The 20,517-nt window shown below is 36.8% G+C and overlaps 1 protein-coding gene across 4 annotated transcripts in view; it reads right to left on the bottom strand.

Moving 5' to 3' along the window:
• Clc-a (chloride channel protein 2) overlaps positions 1 to 20,517 on the bottom strand; it is a 45,932-nt gene that overhangs the window by 2,786 nt on the left and 22,629 nt on the right. The window contains exons 1-13 of one of the 4 annotated variants that reach the window (XM_076783639.1): positions 17,324 to 18,016; positions 15,368 to 15,455; positions 6,306 to 6,591; positions 6,021 to 6,232; positions 5,302 to 5,822; positions 4,982 to 5,216; positions 4,293 to 4,455; positions 3,861 to 4,091; positions 3,460 to 3,683; positions 3,168 to 3,359; positions 1,468 to 1,610; positions 908 to 1,085; positions 295 to 522 (exon numbers count right to left, since the gene is read on the bottom strand). In XM_076783639.1, the coding sequence (XP_076639754.1) occupies positions 295 to 522; positions 908 to 1,085; positions 1,468 to 1,610; positions 3,168 to 3,359; positions 3,460 to 3,683; positions 3,861 to 4,091; positions 4,293 to 4,455; positions 4,982 to 5,216; positions 5,302 to 5,822; positions 6,021 to 6,232; positions 6,306 to 6,591; positions 15,368 to 15,455; positions 17,324 to 17,475 (2,853 nt within the window). In that variant the 5' untranslated portion in view covers positions 17,476 to 18,016. Of the gene's footprint in view, positions 1 to 294; positions 523 to 907; positions 1,086 to 1,467; positions 1,611 to 3,167; positions 3,360 to 3,459; positions 3,684 to 3,860; positions 4,092 to 4,292; positions 4,456 to 4,981; positions 5,217 to 5,301; positions 5,823 to 6,020; positions 6,233 to 6,305; positions 6,592 to 8,029; positions 8,470 to 9,156; positions 10,624 to 15,367; positions 15,456 to 17,323; positions 18,017 to 20,517 lie in introns of those variants that run through there. The other 3 variants (XM_076783658.1, XM_076783667.1, XM_076783648.1) reach the window with 3 other exon arrangements.

Below are 20,517 nucleotides of genomic sequence, written 5' to 3' on the forward strand. Positions count from 1 at the left end.
TTTTTTTTCTTCTTTTCTTCAATATTCAATAATTCTAAGAAAAAATAATTAATTTTGGATTTCTTTTTCTTTTGATGATCTCTCAAGGGCACAGCAGGTTTTGGTAGCAACTTTAATTTACATCTCGATCTATATAAAAAGCTACGATTTTGTTGATTTTGTTATGAGTTATATACCGTTTCTTGGCAGTGGAACATTTATGGAATTTAACAATTGATTTAGAAAACGAAGGTTGAGAACCACTGCCTAGATCGAATTAGCAATTGAAAATGGAGAATTTGGATTTGAACGAACCTCTTTCAACGCAACAACTCCGACCAGCCTTCCTATAGCCGTCACGTAAGCATGATTTACTCCAACCATACTGAAAAGACTGTGAACCTTCAGCAAAGACGTCCTTTCGACTAGTTGGAAAGGTGCTGGGTCGATGTGACACCTGGAGAAGTCTACCTCCAACGCCATTTCGCTCTCCTCCCATCGCTTCTGATCTTCTGCAGACATGTCTATCACTCTCTCGCGGGGCTGTTGACAATAAAGTATTATTTTTCATTATTTTTCACACGTTTCAATAAATTAAACTTTTAGTATAGTGTGTTAAGTCTTAAATATACATACAGTGAACAAAAAAATATTTTATGTTATAGTGTTTACTTAAGAAAAATGTGAAAACTTTCTATTTGTTGTATATGGTTACTTGAATAATAATAAATGTAAACATAGTTTTTAATTGAGGATAAACACTTCGTGAAATATCAATCTTGTTATTGCAATAACTGTGAAATGTTAATAACTAATGTTGCATTTAATAGTTGATATAGTCTATATCCAGTCTACATATTTTTTTGTGTATAGGTGTCACATGATTTTTGTGTATTTATAGGTGCATAAATAATTATTTTAGACTGACCAGTTGCACTTTTTTCGATGTGGCTGGACTCGGAGCGAGCATGGGTGTGTGAGGCGCTACGTTCATGCCATCCTGACTGTCGCGTCTTGCACTGACGCCAGATCCCAGTTCCGGGTCAGGATCTACGTCCTGCAAGGTGGCGGATTTCCGAAAGATCGCTTCGAATGCCAAGCGTATCCTGAAATTGTAAGGAAGGTTTAGAAAAAATCTCTCTAAAAAAGAGTGCAAAAAGTGAAACCATACATATTTGTAAATCTGGTCATCTTAATTACGAAAATGTAGCTTCATAGGAACAAATATTCAATAGTTTTCAAGATATTTATGATCAAAAATGCACTATTGCCTTGAAAGTGCTTTTCTCCAAAACGTAATTTTTTAGTTGTCTTTTAGCATTTTTTAGGAGAAAGGGTAAAATATAATTGTACAAAATTTGATCACTTATATTTAGATCTGTGTTTCAAGAATATACACAATTTTTCCATAGAATAATATTAAATAATTTAGAAACTACGATAATCTTGAGTGCTTTAAAATTATGGTTCAAACTTTATATATCTCACCTACTCTCCGCTCCAGTGACCGTTGTGTAGGGAGTAACAGCTGGACTGACTAGGGGGCTGAATCCTTTCAAAGTGAAGGAATTAGTCTTCTTTAGGATCGATTTCTTCGGCTGGGATCCGAATATCGGTGAGTGGTAGGTATGCTAGAAAATATACGAGATGAAATGCATTTTTTAAAACTTTCTTTGAGAATTTTTCCACAAAAAAATATACCACAACCGAGTAACAATTGGAACCAAAAAGATCTTATTCTATTTATACAAAATAAACTGAACACTAAATTTCATTAAACAGAAATATTTTTCTATCAAATCTTTTAGACTATTTTCCAACACAATTTACTTTTTAACAAATTTTCGTGATTTATTATATGTTTGATTGTAAACCTACAAAGAATTTCGGTTCATTTTAGTACGAAAAAGAAACAAAGGTCTTTTAAAAAACAATAATAGAATTGATAAAAACCAAAATAACTATAATAAGAACTATGCAACATGGACCCATATACCGGGTGTTCGCCCACTTCTGGGAAAAATTTGAATGGTAGATTCTAGAGGCCAAAATAACACGAAAATTAAGAATACCAATTTGCTGATTGAGGCTTCGTTAAAAAGTTATTAACAATTAAATTCAAAAATTTCAAATCGTTTTGGAAAAATTATTTTCGGTCGCAGGGGTCAATTACAATCATTTTTGGTGAATACACATACTTCCGAAATCCTACCCACTTTCGAGAAAAAAATTCGAGTAAGTGCTGAAAGTTTTGGGTGAAAAAAAAAACTTTCGAATCGTCTTGGAAAAATTATTTTTAGTTGCAGGGGTCAATTGCAAGCATTTTTGATCAACAGACATACCCCCTAAATCCTACTCAGTTTCGAGAAAAAAATTCCTTACCGAAAATATAATTTCTGGCCAGAAATGTCTGCCCGAATTTTCATGCGAATCTTTAAAACGTCATAACTTCTGAACGGATTGGACGATTTTAATGTTTAAAAAAGCAAACTTCGCGTATTTTGATGGAGAATATGTACAAATCGTAAAAATATTCGAAAAGTTGGTCTTTGAGCCCGCAAAATGAGAAAATCCCCATAAAAATGGTCCAATTTTCAAACAGCCATAACTCTTACAATTGTGAATATATTTCAATGAAACTTTTTTCTGAAGTAGAACTCATGAGTACCTACAAAAAAGTATTAGACAACTTTTCTGTAGGGCGTCAAACAAAATGATTAAAAATCAAAAACGAAGTTCTAAGGAAAATCGACAGGGGGTAGGTGCCTAAATTTTTCGATGAAAAAAAAAATTTTCAAATTGTTCTGGGAAAATTAATGTCGGTTGCGGGGGTCAATTAGAATCATTTTTGGTTAATAGACATAGCCCCGAAATCCTACTCACTTTGGAGAAAAAAATTCGTGTAGGTGGATAAATTTTACCATATTAATAATTTTTAACAATAATTGTGTTAATAACTTTTTAACAAAGCCTCCATCAACAAATTAGTATTCTTGATTTTCATCTTATTTTGGCCTCTAGAATCTTTCATTAAAATTTTCCCCGGGGGTGGCTGAACAGTATAACAGTATAACAGTTTTGAAACAGTTATTTTTTAAATCTTTTCAACCTCTGATAGTATAGAAGACCTTCAACGAGCTCGCGTGTATACAAATCGTGAGAATTGACGTCAAGGGTACGTGACTCACGTGATCGAGACCGGCGCCATTGTTTGAAGACATCGTTAGATCGTTAACGCTTTGCCTCTGCATTTTAAGAATGTCCGGTGCTGGGATCACCTCGAACCTGGACGGTCTTCTCGTTCTCTCCTGATCCCTCAGTTGTCGCTCCATTTCTTCACGAGCTCTTTCTTCCGCCTCTTTGTGCCACTTCTGTGCCACCTAAAACAAAAATTTCACATATTCTCCTAATTAGCAATTACAGTTTGATTAAATAGAAAATAAAGGAATGTTCTACGTTTAAGGATGCCAAAGTAAGTACCTGCAGTCTTCTTTCGCGCCCTATGTGTTTCTCGATTAGCTTGATCAGCTCCAGCCTCTGAATAGATCCAAGCAGAATCATCGAATCCGGATTGTCGACCAGCGGGAAACCCCGTAGTTTCCGATTTTCCTTCAAGATTTCCTTCAACTTCTGGTACGTGATACCGTGCCAAATGTACTTAGCGTCACGAACCATAAAATCTTCCACGTACACATTGTACATCCCTGCGACAATTACCAACCGTCCTCAACACTTTCGTTCAAACATAAATTACAGTAGAGTCTCGTATAACCGATATGTTTCGTTACCTCGCTATTTTCCTTCGATAAGCTTGTCGAAAACAACAAGAAAAATGGTTTAACGCGACGAAGATCGAGACGAGCAGTAATTTTCGGACCCACCTGAACTGGAGGGCAGCAGGTCCGGCAAGTATGGCAGCTTTTTGATAAGAATGATGCTATCGTATATGCTAGGCTGGAGAAGAGCGGCGACCGCGTTGCTGATCAGCACGGCTATCATGATAGGAACAATGTGAGTGATTTGACCAGTCATCTCGAAGACTATGACGCTGACGGAGATTGTGTGAGTCACTGCGCCGGAAAACGCGGCTGCTCCGACGGTGGCATAACCTCCTAAAACGCGATTCCCATCGATAATGATCAGAAACAAACACTTGATAATTGAAATAACAAGATCTAAAAACGAAGACAAGATCAGGGACCAATTACCAAATCGATATGTACAAAATGTAAATTAATTTCTAGGGAACACAATAGGGATGGTTACCCTATCATTAAAACTAGAATTTCTCCAAGTTTTTGAGTTCGGATTACCTGGTACAATAGGAGTTATGATGCCGCCATAACGAACGCCGTTAGGAAACCATAGAGCCATGGCTTCCCCCACCGCTCTACCCAGCGCAGCGCCGATTTTGAAGACGGGGATGAAAATTCCCGATGGCACGGGAACGGTCGAGCTTATAATGGAAAAGATGAACTGAAATCAAAAGTCCTTTGTTCGATTGAGGACTTTCGCACGTGTTGACCCTCCAACGGCGGACAACAGCGGCCATTTTGTTATCCACGGTAAAAGTTTCATGCCGAATTTCGCAAGCAAAAGTTCAATGGGTTTTGGTATACGCGAAAAAATGATTTATATTATTTATCTACGAGCGAAAAGGAATCGAAAAGTCCTTTCGTGTTTCACGATCGGAGCCCCCGTTTTCGAGATACGAGCAGTTAAAATTTGCCTAACGCGCGCATCATTTGTATTCTAATCAACTGATCGCGCGCCTGCGCACTAGAGTTGCGCAGCCAACGTCTTCGCGCGCGGAAACTTTCGCTGTTCGTATCTCGATAACGGAGCCTCGGTTTGCGAAATGGTAAAGGACTTTTCGATTCTTTTTTGCTCGAAGAATTCGAATATCTTTCAACCTTCCGTATATTAGCGTCTGGTATTCGCTGTGCGAGGGTCGAGTATGGTAACAGAGGATAGAATCGTCGTCGAAAGCGTCTGATCTTACCGTGAACGCGACGAAACCTAAAAGTCCGGTGAACACATCCGTGTACGTGGTCGACCAGTGTTTCACCGTATTTATTTCTTCAACGCCAAGGTGCTGCTTCGTCCAAGTAAAGTTGGTAAAGAGACCGTACACTTGGTCGTGCGTGTTCAAGTCACCAGCCATGAACTGACCCAGTCCCAGAGGGAACGACACAGATGACACCAGCAGGGAAACAATACCGGGATATAAAAAACGACTGCAACAATTCGACGAAATCGGAGGAAAATGCATTAGGTACAGAGTAATTGTTGTTAATTGCTCTTTTGAGTATGTAAACTCACTTTTTCTGCAGAAAGCTGTTCATGCTCTTGTTCTTTCTCATAAAAATGACGTACTGCCTGTGCAACCAGACGTAGAAAGCGCCGCCCAGGCCGCTACCGACTCCGATCAGAGCGAAGACGAACAGCTCTTGGGGATCGAAGGGGAAGTCCATGGTGAAATTTGTGGCGAACATGGCGGTGATGGTCTCCTCCCTCTGGAACCAGATGGCCAGCAATCGGAACATCGTGGCGCCGCAAACGGCCGCGAAAAATCCGCGCCAGTAGTTTCGAACGGCGAAGTAGACGGTGGTGACCTCTATGCTGAAGAGGACTCCGCCAATGGGCGCCGCGAAGCAGGCGGCGACCCCAACCGCGCACGCCGCGGCCAGCATTTCACAGTTTCTGCTCTCGTTCTCGTAGATCCCTTGGAAACTGGTGACCAACTTGGAGAGCAGGGTGGCCACTATACTGGCAATGTGCACGAACGGACCCTCCTTGCCCAGGGGAAGCCCGGAGCCCAGAGTCGCGGTCAAACCTATCACCTGTTAGAAATTAGGGCAGGTCTATACCTTGTCCAACGAAACAAGATGGTGGACGGATAGTGATAAAATTCAATTGTTAATATTTGCTCGTCTTGTTAGACAAAATACGCTGCTGGAAATAACTGTACACCTAACTCCGGTGCAGTATTGGACTAGTTGGATCAGTGCAGAGGTACTCTGTTGTATCTGTCGACTAACCTTAGCAACTAGTGTGCGGAAAGTGAGGTACTCCTTCAAGGCAACGCCACGCAGGATAGTCTTCATCTCTGGAATTCCGGAACCTATGCTCTGGGGTGCAACGATGTGCACAAATCCGGCGCTGAAGAGGATGAGGCAAACTGGCAGTGCCACCCACGCCACATACTGAAGCGCTGGATGATGCGTGAGGTCCTGATAAAGCCATATCCTGGCTAGTGAAACAAGAACACAGTTAACGAACTGTGTAGTGAAATTCTGCTTGCAGAATCTGATGTAAACACTGACCGTTGTTGCACATGGAGATGCCGCGGTCCATGGCGTAACTGATCAGCGCCATAATGACACCGAGCAGAGCAAGGAAGACCCAGTCCTCCCCCAGTCTGGCACCGGTGTGTTTCCAGGCGAAGGCCAGCAACGCCAGCAACTTCCGGCAGAGAGGTCCTCTGCTCGACTTCCCGAGACCTTCCGCGCTAGTCTTGTCATACTTCCGCCGCGCTTTCTCGTAGTATTTGAGCTTCCGTGCCTCTTCTTTTGCGAACTCACCCAGGTCCTTCGTGTAGCGACCATACATCTGGATGCATCATCATTCTTTATCAAACCTCTGCACCTCAATCTTTCCACGTGTACGTGATGCCTTGTAACCTCATCGATTTAGCGTTCTTTCAAACATTAAGGTTTTATGCGAGTCTAAGGGGCTGATATTGATATCATGATCCTTCCATGAACATTAGGGTGGACCTTAGTTATTCTTGGTTAAAAATTTTGTTAGAATTTTAATCGTGAAAAAATCAAATTGATTGGATAACAGAAAGACATACCACAATGGTTTTATTTATGTACAAAAATTAAATTTCATTAAAGATCAAGATTTCATTAAAATCATTTTGGAAAATATATATTTTTGAGCAATATATAGCCTTGACCACCCACTTCACATGGTGGGATGCCCCAGGCATTTTAAATTTAATACCCGTAGGTGGAGTTACGCCCAGAAAAATGATCATTAGTCCCATGAGCTCTTTATAGTCGTCTCTATAGATAAATGTATAATTAAATAACACTTTTATTAAATAATATCAACTTCTTCAACCGAAATTTTAAAATAGAGTTGCAGATAGGATTGGAGTAAAATTTCTGAAATTCCCAAACTTTAAGTCTATTGTGGCACCCTTCCCCATTGTCCTATTGACTCCCCCTTTTATAGGAATTATTTTTTTATCAAATTGCACAAATCCAGAGGGTCATACATAAAAATTTCGATAATCAAATATAAGGTCCATCCTAATGAACATCCTAAAACTAGAGGTTGGTAACCCAAAAATGGGGAACTTGGTTGAAAAATCATGCAAAAGCATTGCATTTCTGTCTTTAAAAAGTTCCTTTTCTCTCACATTTGACATACCAGAATCGAAAATTGGTACAATGAATGCCAAGAATCCGCAACTACATCATTCTGGCATTTTCTCAGAGCTTTTCAAAGAATCGCGGATACACGAGTGAAATTAGAGACGAACTAGAAGCGTCCATTAAAATAATATAATGTAACGCGTAAACCTCGAATGGTTGTGTCTCAAAAACAGAAAGTGGCAAGATGCAACGAGCTCCTGGTTTACGACAGCCACTTAGACTCGTCTGGATAAATTCTATTTATAAATCCGTACAGCATTTGCATGGAATAAAAATAGTACAGGAATAAATTTACGTAATAGGCGTCGTTTTAATTTGACACGTCTAGAAGCCATTGACGCGACACGTATTACGTTTTATTTATCGCGTTGCAAATTCAATTTGTAATATTTGCAAACCATTTCTCGGACTGGCACGTTTCCTTTGCCATGCTCTGTACATTCGATAAAGCGATAATAAGATGTAGAACACGTTTAAGAAGAATGAATATTGATTCAAAGCTCGTTATCGATTCGGTGTGCAATGCGTTAATATTATTTCGAAAGAACACGATGCAGGTTTTGGTCGAACGAAGGTTATGACTATGGCTGTTAGGTACGTACCAAACGTCTCTGATCCACGATCGCTCAGCACGATCCTCCGATCGAGTTCGATCAGGATCTTCTTGCTACATTCACGGAACAAACGACTCACGGAATTTAAAATTGCTGCGATCTTGAGATTTGTTTCAACGTCGCGCCGTTCAAAAACTAACGAAAACAACCGAGTTCCATCTGATACGCGATACGTAATCGATTAACGTTCGATCGCATGCACGCCAAGGATTTTCTAGCTATAGCAGACATGATCGATCGTCGTCGATTAATCGGAATATGATTTATTTCGCTCGACTCGGCGAAAGCCTTTGGTTTCCTCATTCATTGACGTGTCGAAAATATTTTCATATATACAAATCAACGATCACGGAAATTAATTCTGTGCAGGATGTTCGCCCTAACAGTCGATTTTTTAGGCATTTAAAAGTTATTCATAAAAGAAAATTTATTAGAGAATGCTTATATTTCTTGAGCAATGTAATATAATTATAATGCTTGATATTTCTGAATACTAATATCAGGAATTATAGATTTTGGGTAAAAATGGGGGGGGGGGAGGAGAGAGTGTCAAGATCAAAATGTTTCCCCACTGTTAGGTGAAATACAGTTAGGGGTACTGTTGACAATATTGATAAAGGTTACATAGAAACTGACTTTAAGTTTGCAGAAATTGTAAATATTAAATTCTATTGTTAATTAAGTGGTTTGCACACACTGAGAATACATAATAAATGCCTGATCTATGAAAATACAGTCAGGGGAAAAAGTAAGTGGATGGTGAAAATGAATAATTGTTATAAATTAGAGAGAGGAAATAAAATGGACTCTTTTAAAAATTTAAGATCAGTTTTTGAAAATACTGATAAAGATTATATAGAAAATTTCATAAATAGCACAATACTAAGTACTAATTTTATATATTTTGTTATTTTTTTTTAAACTAAATTTGAGTTTGCAGTAATCATAAATATTAAATTCTATTGTTAATTATATGGTTTGCACACTCTGAGAATAAATAATAAATGCTCGATCATGTGACATTGATTAAATTTCGCTTCTTGAAATTTAAAAATTAAAAAAAAACATTAAGGTAAAAAACACACCAAAAGGCTCTTTTAGATTTCTGAACTCACAGGATACTCATCGTTACAGACGAAATAAGTTCTGTTCAAGACGAAAGCCGGCATGAAATCTGGATCGAAGATCCTTCTTAGCCCCTACCGACGATCCCCTAGCAGGGGTGCACCAAGTTCCTCGATCGTTAGATTGATTAAGTCACGGACGCGGCATTACTGGAGTACAAAAACGCTTCGCAGTTTACTCTCAGCCGATTGCACATTTTCGTCCACTAGGTCGACTCGATCGAATGAATCGTCCCAAACCGCGATCGGACGAGCTCTTCTCTCGTCTCTGAAGGCTAGATCTCTAGATCCCGATCCGCCTTCTGATGATTGACTAATTACTGCTGCGCGTTAACATTCCTCTGCTACGTCACCTTTTGGCAAACCTCGGGATTCGATATTTTTGGCGGCGATCAACAAGTCACCTGTGAATCATCTATCGCGTTTCTATTGTTTCCTCTTCCTAGCGACTGCCAGGATGCTCTTGTCACGCGACAGACATCAACAAATAGAACTACACCGATACGCTTCAACCTTTGCGAACTTCTACATTCGAGATGTCAACTTGGAAGCTACAATGCTCTCTGGAATCGATTGTTACAATATTTTTAATGATAACTTGTTATAAATTTTAGGTGTACACTTGCTAATCCAGAGATCAACAGATGGAGACCATTAAATCCCCAAATTTCCAGGTTCTATCAAAAATTTTTTGTTCTTCAGGTTTAATTGTTGCATTGACAGGTAATTAGCAACAGTCTGTAGAATTGTTTTTCTAGATTCTACTGTTAAATTTCTTGCTACAGTTGGGCTTTCCTCAGCTGGTGAGAAGCATCCATCACACACAATCTTCAGAAGTTGGAGATGTCTCTTTAGAGCAATTTTGTCAGAGCTTTCAGATTTCTAAAGTAAATAGTTTTTAACCTCTAAAAGGTTCTCTATGATCTCCTGTGTCTTCTTTTCTATTCTGTGGATCGATTTGAAGAATTGGGGACTTTATAGAACCACTAGTTGAAATCCTGAACACCGAAACACGTTTTCGACGTTGACGAGGTTCGAAAGAGTTCTTCTGGAGCAAGTTTGGGATCTTAACGGAACCTCCAAAAAAGAGAGCGTACACGCGAATTTGCGGACGAACGACAACTGAACGACGCTGTTCCCGCAGCCTCCGATTTGAAATTCAGCCGCGATATTTGTTGAAATTTGGCAACGGTTAAAATCCTTATTTTTAGCGATGCTCGCCCGCCGATCGACGACGCTGTGGCTCTATTGTTTATTGCCCATTAAACGTCTTCTAACGTTCGACTAAACCATAGGACACCGGTATGGAATTTTATTTTCATGGTGAGATGGCTTTTGTTTGATTCCGTAACTTATTGTTAGACTGCAGAGCTTGTCTCGAACGTTTAGAAAGCACTTTGATCGCGGGTATGATCCGGGAATAGCACGAGAATTTGCTTCTCGAGTTATTATTCCGCGGATAGTTACATACTGTCTACTCCACGGCCAAGAAATCCTAATCAATCTCATTGTAATATCAAGAATTTTGTCGATTATAATCGATAAATTAGAGTATTTTTTTCTCATGAACAGAAGACACGAAGATCCATTTAATGTTGAAAATTGTAGGCCTATTAACATTCGAAGTGTGTTTACAAAAATTTTGGATAACATTATAGCTGAGAAATTACAATTTATTTGCAAAAATATTATTGTCATTAATCAATATTGTTTGGCAAATAATATTGAAAAGGATTATCAAATTGATACTATATTTTATATATTCTAATACACTATCTAAAAATCACAATAGAAAATTTATTCAAAATTAAATATTTTCAATCACAAATATATTTTCTCTATTATTTACTAATTTCTTTACGAATATAAAATCATTTAATAATAATTTGAATAATCAAAGATTTAGTAGGGTTTATTATAATTTTATTTATTAATTTTATTATTATTATATTCTCACAATACTATAATTATGTAAATTACACTACAATTCATATAAATAAATTTTGTGAACAATTGGATTTATTTTCGCCACATTACCCTTAGTACCCTTTTAAAACAAATTAATCCTGTATTAAACCGTCTCTAAAGTTTTCTTTTTAAATGTATACAAAGAATCAACTCTTCAAATAATTATTATTGTTATGTGAGAAGTTCTGACTTAATTTAAGTGTTTTTTCTGGAATTGCTTACTGTTTCGAGGATTAAAGAGATCTAGGAGAAATCTTCTTCTTTAGTTCATTTTCATTTTGCTCAGATCGATCGAGGATTTTTAAAAACTAAGATATCTTCAAAATTTGTTTATTTATTCTTTTCTGTATAACTGTTTCTCGAATTGCTTTCATAGTTTTTACCCTGTTTCTAGGAGAATGAGTTCTTAGAAACGAGCTGTGACTTACAGTTGGCTCCTCATTCGATCTCACGTTATTAATTACCGTGGTGCGTTTCGTAGTATTTAGATGTCCAACCTTTGAAGCTATGTAGACGAAAGGCCGTGAAAAGGTGGCAAAACGAGTTCGCGAATGAAGATTGAAATATTGGCGACTCCTAAACGAACCTGTGCACGGACTTGACGTCAACAACGGCCACGTTCCACTGGGCAATCAGCCCCTAACCCAATTTTAGTAATCGAGTGTGACCAATTTGCGATATAATTAACAACCTCGTCCCTGGGGACGGATATTATATCCATTGAAACTCTGCTGTTTAGATTAAATTAAAATTTACTCTCCTTTCAGGCTTCTTGCTAGACCAAATTTTTCCTTTCAGCTGCAATATGTTTGCTGATAAAATCCACCAATATATTTTTCGAATTTATTAACGTCTCTTTTCCAGGAAATTTCAAATTTAAAGTCAAACTTTCGAAAGATAAAATAATTTTTAATAAACTGTTCTAGTAGACATATTTGAAATTATATAAAAGAAAAATTATTTAAGGGTGTCTTCCAGAATCTTAAATAAATAAGAGTTTTTTAAATTTTATTTTCTAATTCATTCGTATCAGATAAATAAAGTGACTAGAATCGTGACAGCCATAAAGCTACATTTTTTTAGAAGTTATATAAAAATACGTAGCTTCTATAATAATCGTTACTTTTGTATGAAAAAATTACTTTGTGCCCGCGAAACATTGCAAAATATATGTATAAAATCCTAGAACCATAGGATCTACCGTTTTAAAGAAAAAAATTCCCAAAGAAAACTAAGAAAATAACCCTCTAGACCAGGGGTCACCAGGGATCACCATGATGGTAAATTGTATTGGGGGTACATTATTAGGGGTCAATCCGTGCTAGGGTGGGTCAGTTACCCAAAACATAGAATATATAATAAATATAAACACTATTCCCACTTTAACAAAAATGATATTAACAAATATTTTATATAAAATTGCAAAATAAATGCATAAAAATACTAAAAGTTCTTTTTCTTTACTACTCATAAATAAACCATCCAAAATAAATTTTGTGGACACATATAAGGGGTTTCCAAGATTTTTAGGGGATCTATAATTAAAACAATTTGACGACCCCTGCCAAAACCAATAAACCTTAAGATATCGTGTAGAAAAATTTGTTCACCGATCAAATGGGTAACAGAGAATTCTATTGGGTGGTCGTTTGATCGTCAAAGCGGGAAAACGGGAGAGTCGAACGGTGTCTGAGAAAATGAGGGAAACTCGATGCGTTGGAAGATTGCAGGCGCTGCACCCGCAAGCGGTGCATTTGCATTCGTGTAACTGCAAGTCGAGTCTGTACGTCATGCGAGGAGATTTGCATGTTGGTCACGCGTGTCGGATAAACGTAACGAGTCCTTAAGCGCTCATTGATGCAGATAAAGGTATTGCTTAGAAAGGCGTCGCTGCAACAGTCGGCGTGCACTTTCCGTTTGCAGGATTAACATAGGGAATTGCTGCGCGTTTGCGTTCGTGCGGAGAGGATCTCGCCGGGAACAGCCAATCATTGAAAATGCACAGGAATGCACAGATCGTACAGTGAGGAGCATAACTGTACCGATCACCACGAGTTTCTTGTACATAATTCTCTATTCCTATCAGCGTAGAGGCTCGCGAGAAAAAACGTATCTGACACATTTAGCGTCAGGTACAAATTAGTTTTTCCATAATGTGAGATTGGATTCAGCAAATGAAGCTTCAAGTTTGTTCGTTTAAGTATTAAGTTAAAATCATATTTGAAAATTTTTTGTGAAAAAGGACCATACGTTAAATGTGACAATTTTATTTAGAATTGCATTCTAAAATTATTTTATAAAACAAACTTAAATGATTGTACTAATTTAGGTGAGATTAAAACAAGTACAATATTTCCAAATTAAATGTGAAAACGGACCTTACTTTAAATGTGACAATTTTATTTAGAACTATATTCTAAAATTTGTTTTCAACACAAGCTTAATGATTGTACTGATTTTCATGAGATTGAAATACCTACAGTGTTTCCACGTTAAATGTGAAAAGGGGCCTCACTTTAAATGCAAAAATTTGTATTCCTGCTAAGTCGGGTGAACTTTTTTTAACGAAGATTGTCTCTAAAGCGGACTGAAACGATTCCGAGTCAAGGCGGTCGCCTTGTAAACATCTAATTTCGTGGATGTGCATTCAGACTGCAGTTGGTTACCGCAATCTTGCGATGCATATTTCGTGTCAAGGTAGCTCCGTACGCACACGCGACCGTCAAACAGCGGATCCGACATTTCATCAGCGTTCGCGAAATCTCTTCTAGCTTTCTGCCGATAAATCTGTCGGAAATGGGTCGAAAAGCTCCGGTTCAAGGTCCGTAGAGCTTTCTGTTTGAACGATTACTCATCGAACGAAGAACAAAGCAACGATTTGCTAAACTTCATCGAATACTATAGCACAAAACTGATTTTTGATACACAGTAGTCTCAAACACTGCAATTTTTCACCAGAATTTTGTATTTATAAAATAATTACAATCGTATTACAAAATTTTTCTATTTATATCATATTTGACAAAAATTTCTTACAAAGTCACTTTGAAACCTGAAAATCCAAAATATTCTGTCGGATGACTGTAAAATTAATTATTTTAGTTACTCGTTAGAAAATGTAAATTTTTATTATATCTTCATACGTTGGACCATCTATATTTCAGTTATTTAATTTCATCGCGTTTTTTAATCGGTGTGCAAACTGATTTTTACCGATTTGAACTTCGAGAAGGGTTTTGAAGAAATTGTTTAAGAATTATAAATATGTTTGCTTCGAAGAGAAGCAGACTGACAGAAATACAATAAATAATAAATAAATCCATTTTCATTGTTTGCCCACTCACTTTTAGTCTTGACTGTACACAATTGTATTCCTTGCCAAATCTGTGTTCTATCTAAACTGTACTTTAAGTTTCTTCCCCTCATACTATTCGATGAGTTTCGATTCATTTGTGCTTTTAATTGAAATTAATGCGTGTTGGATAAACTAAATATCAAACTCCTTTAGAACGGAACAAACAAACGCTAAAACAAAGCGCGCGTTAATTGGCAGCGAATATTGACAGCCGCCTACGTTTCGTCTGGGATTCGTCTACTAGCGGCGAAGACGATATACTAATTTTAAATCCCTCGTCCGGCATTGTGTCAACAAGAAGTTCAAAATTATCGCATTGTGTGCAAAACTGTCCAAAATGTAGCCAAATGGAATTTTACGAAGTGACAAATAATCGTTTAGAAGAATAGTTCACAATATGAGGAATTGCAAAACAACGAAAAAACCTGAGTTAAAAATTTTTCGATCACAAATTTATGTTTATTTTTATCTATTCAAATGATTCGAAAGAATAATGAGAATTTATTGAGTCTGCCTTTAATGTCTTTGGAATATGTTTCATATTGAAAATGGTACTTTTTTGATTACATAATGACCTAACAATGTTAGTATTACTTTTCTGATCCTCGTATAAAAACGTGCAGAGCTTAAAATTTACAATTTTTACTAAGAAAAAATCAGTTTAACTTTCATTCCCCATTATGAAAAAGAGAAACACGAATTTCTGGATACGTTTATAACAATATCCAAGAAGAAAATTTGTAATAGTAATTAGCAAGCAACGAACCTAATTCGCTAGCGTAGCAACGTGCAGCGAAGTTTCGACAGTTTTGAACATGAATTTCATTTCAATTCGTGCAAGCGAAATTCCACGATGCAATAAATATAAAAATCGCTTACAATAGTATTAATATAATCGAAGGGATCGAAATCCTGTTGATCCTCGTCCGCGTTCGGCGGAGGACACGGATAAAAAGCTTGCGAGGGTCTGACAAAAATATATTTTCGAATTAGAGGCATTGGAACGTTAGAATTAATTTCTTTTCAATAATCAACGTCGATATTTTGTCATGTTTCTATAAAAGTATCCAAATATTTTACGATTTACTATTTCTTTGTTTCTTTCCTATTATTTAAGCAATCGTAAGTAGAAAGTTGCATTTTTCTTAACTAGAAACTATACCAAAACATAATATATTTTCTTGTTTATCATATGTAAAGGGGAGAGTAGAATAATTTATTTATTTGTTACTTATGGACAGGTGTAAAATCCATTAGTGTACAAAGAAGAGTGCATATTGACGAGCAATGGAGAAAATATAAATATAACAAGAAATATATAGATTAGAATACATTATAAATAAGACTCCTAAATTTGATCATAGAAATTAATATATGATAAAAGAATCGAATTAGAGATTAAATGATTGAAAATTTTGAATGAAGAAACGAAATCTACTACATTCCTGCTATTCTCAAATTCTAAAATTTGTTCTAAATCAAGTGAGGGTTGGATCCCATACATTGTACGACGAAGGTGGGCCCATTAGGGTTGTAACAGTGCTGATGGGGAGGATAATGGATTCGTTTGCGATTTTTTATTTTTGATAAATTAAATACGATTACTGTTTAGTTTACTCTGAAATAAACAATGATCTTTTAATCACACTAACTTTTACAAGGTTTTAAATAGGTAATTTTGAAATACGCTATTTTCGTGGATAACCAAACACATATATAAAAATCAAATTGTCAAGATTTTAAAAGATCTACTTAAAGGGGTCTTCTAGTGTGAAGTACATTTTTTTAAACTTTCTTGGAGAATTTTTTACGAATAACCTATAATACCTTTGGCAGTTAAATTTATAAGGTTTATTTCTACATGTATCAATGACATTTTAATGTTTCTTAGACGAAAAAAAGGTAAAATTGATGACACGATATGCTTTTAAAAAGGGTAGTCTCACTGTGTCTATGATTCCGATCATTTTGTTTGTTTGAAACGAGAAAACATAAACGATTCTTAATTAATGTGAGTTTGGCTATAGCCGGTGACAAAACAAAAGAAAAAAGTCGATGATTAAAAAAATGGTAACACTTTGAAGTTTGATTATAGATTTTTCCATATCTTTTTTTTAAGTTTCGAGGGCCAAAACAAGAATAAAAATAAAAATTTTGAGTTCATTCTGATACAGGATGTAGTCATTCATGTACTGAACGTGCACCTAAAATTTTAAACCAATTGGTCAAGTAGATTTTGAGATATCATCGACAACGTTGTAATAAATACAGTTTCTAAAAAACAACGCTTTTAAAGATTTGTATCCCTATAACAAAGATGGTGATCATCACGTCCTTTAAACAACACATAACTTCGTTAATTTATGGAGTTCAGGTATAAAGTTTGGCAGATATATTTTCCAAACTATATTCTTCAAGAAAATGCAAAAGAATATCAATTTTTTCAAAAGTTCACATTAGAACATCCCCTTAAAGTTCGCAGTGCTTCATAAAAGCTTGTCTACCCTCTGATTTTTTACAAGTAACGAAAACATATTAGATATGTAGTTTTACCCTACACGTGACCCAAAACCGGAAATTTCACTGTTGTGGAAACATCTTATTTTCCTGAATAGTTAAATACGTTTTTAAAAATCTAATTTACAAGACTTTGCAAGGTCCACTCAAGTCTTGCAAAGATGGCTGCCTTCGACATTTTGCGGGCAACAAAAACATATTGGGAATATGATTTTACCCTACTCTCCCCTATTAAAAACATTCAAAATTCTACTAATATCCGAATAATTGATCGCAAGCATTTTGCTCCGGAAGAAGAAACCGAAATGGCGGCGATACCTGTGCGGTCTATTCCGCCGGTTTTCTCTGAGCTTGGTCATCAGCCTGCTGAATTCCTCCCATTCCCTGTCCACTTCCTCCTCGCTGCCCTCTGGATGATGATAATGCAGAGTCTCCTCCAGGAGCTCCTTCTTCGTCGTCTGGTTCGCCATGGTGATCCTCGATTCAGGATACCTCGATCCACAAAATCGGTTACAACGAAGTACGCGCAAACGTTAAAAATTCCTCAATGCGCGATTTTGGGCCCGAAATTCCCCGACGTGGACGCGTTACGTAACGATGCGGAAACCATTCTTCGAGTAATATAATCCTCCGAAACTCGAGAGCCTCAACAGCGTTTGAAAACGAGGTGTCGACTCGCTCCAAGTACAGATCGTCGATGTAACCAGGACACAGCATCCATTAGTGACGCACGGGGAACGATCGATCGCATTTCTCGGTTCTTTGCTCTCCGCTAGACCGGAAGAGATCGGCAAGATCGCGGCTGGACTTCCTCGAATCGTCGAGTCTGCGTGACACTGACACTGACACTACGCGGCGGATGCAGAAATTGGCGGAAAAAAAGCATTCGAAGCAATTGAATCGTGGGACGGGAACGTCGCACACCAAGCCAATGAGTCACACTGACAATCAGAAGAGAGAACCACCGTGCAGACCTCAGATGGGAGGGCCTGGCTGGTCCAATTTACGATCTCATTAGCCTCGCTCCGACTGTTCTCGACGTCGTCGACGTCGTCGCGTTGCTGCGCGCTCGCGCTTTTGCGCCCCTCCCCCGAGATATCGGTGCTCGTGATTGACGCGGTATCACGACGAGGACGCTCCTCGACGACTATCGTGTCGAATCTAGGTGAAATTTCTTTCAAATTCTCCCCCAGACTAGGCTAAAACTTAACATGTTTTCGTTGCCTGCGAAACTTTCGAAGGCGGCCATCTTTGCAAGACTTGAGTGGACCTTGCAGAATCTTGATAATTAGATTTTTGTAACCATGTGTTTGGTTATCCAGGAAAATAAGATGCTTCGATAATGGTGAAACTTCCGGTTTCGGGCCACGAGTAGGGTAAAACTACATACCTAATATGTTTTTCGTTGCCTGCAAAAAATTCGAAGGCAGCCATCTTTGCAGGACTTGAGTGGACCTTGCAAAGTCTTGTAAATTAGATTTTTAAAAACGTATTCAATTATCCAGGAGAATAAGATGTTTCCACAATAGTGAAATTTTCGGTTTTGGGTCACGTGTAGGGTAAAACCACAGACCTAATATGTTTTTGTTGTCTGTAAAAAAACAAACAAAATTTTACAAAGCATTCCAAGTCTTAATGCTTAGATTTATAGAACTCGTCAATTTGTTAGGTGACAGATTCCATACTTAAAATTGTAGAACTCATAAATATTACTTATTAGTAGACTTTGGATTTTTATGCAAATTCATATTTCTACTAATAGAAGTAGTGAAATGGTAACTTTGTAGAATGTTTTCTCAACCCTTGAATACAATAATTCGTATCTTGCTTTAAGTAATTCTTATAATTCTACATATTAAGTGCATTTTGTAGTTTTTTGAAGACTTTAATCTCCCATAAATGCATAAATATCAGCAGTCTACTTATTAGCAATTTATATTGAATTTCACTGATGCAATGATACGAACATACAGAGTGTTCCACCACCGCTAGGAAAAATTTTAATGGAAGATTTTAGAGGCCAAAATAAGACGAAAATCAAGAATACCAATTTGTTGATTGAGGCTTCGTTAAAAAGTTATTAAAAAATTAAATTAAAAAATTTAAAATCATTCTGAAAAAATTATTTTTGGTTATGGGGCTCAATTATAATCATTTTTGGTGAATAGACATACTCCCGAAATCCTAACCACTTTCGAGAAAAAAATTCCTTATCGAAAATATGAGTGACCAGAAATGTTACTCCGAAATTTCATGCGAATCTTCGAAACATCATAACTCCTGAACGGATTGGACGATTTTAATGTTTAAAAATGCAAACAACGCGTATTTTGATGAAGAATATGTGGAAATGTTTCCATAACTTTTGTGAAGCGTCAATCAACAAATTAGTATCCTCGATTTTCGTCTTATTTTAGCCTCTAGAATCGCTTATAAAAAGGGGTGGCCGAACACTCTGTATATTGTAAATTAAACAGTAATCGTATTTTAATAAATAATAAATAAAGCTTGAACATGTAAGATAGATGCTATATTGGTTAAATTATGTTGGTATCCATTTTCATCATTCGTCCATTTACTTTTGTCCTCGATTCTATTTACAACAATTCGAAAACCAGAAAACCAGTCAGAAATTGGAACATTCGCGTTAGTAATAATTGCACGAGAACCTAATTCGTCGTACTATGCGTGGAATTACCTGGGCCGGTAATTGGGATAGCTTATTAGATTTAGTCACCCCGATAATTGCACGACTTCCGTTGTTTGCAACTTCGGTCCCATTTTCCAGCTTATCGTGGTTTTATGGAATAATACTGTATTCCTAATCGAAGCACGACGTTACGATATTAAATAATTGCCCAATTGTTGCAAAGGCTCGCAGAAGGTTAAACGTAACTTCGGACGGACCACGAATTCTACGGTCGCGGTTGTATAAATGTCACGCTCGACGATCCCAAGGACGCCTATTTCGATTTATTATCGAGGTGGAGGAATGCAAAAAATTTCGAATTAAATTTACGACAATTTTCCAAGGTCGAGAAACCTCCTAGCAAATAAAAATATCGTGTTTTCTAGAAGTTGGCCTATGTACCACCATAATATACAAAAAAGATCGAAAAATATCCAGCACCTTATATACAAAAATCAAATGACATTTCATATGTTGAATGTTAAGTAACCATTTTGAAACTTATGGAAGAAATGCTACATAAAAATAGCACAGACAATACTATTCTAGTATTATAATTATTACTTGTAGTATTTGACAATATACTATAAAAATGGCTAAACAATTTGTAAACATTCTTTCCAATAAAAGTTTTAGAGAAATTGATATTTTCTTGAATGAGAAATATAAGATTCGACAGAATTTTAGTTTTAGTAGCAACTTGGTCCAATTTGCTACAAAAGTGGCCAAAAAATTTGTGAATACTCTTTCCAATAAAAGTTTTAAAGAAATTGATATATTCTTGAATGAGAAATATAAGATTCGATAGAATTTGTTTTAGTAA

This window comes from Colletes latitarsis, chromosome 1 (assembly GCF_051014445.1).
Source record: "Colletes latitarsis isolate SP2378_abdomen chromosome 1, iyColLati1, whole genome shotgun sequence".
Taxonomy (NCBI): Eukaryota; Metazoa; Arthropoda; class Insecta; order Hymenoptera; family Colletidae; genus Colletes; species Colletes latitarsis.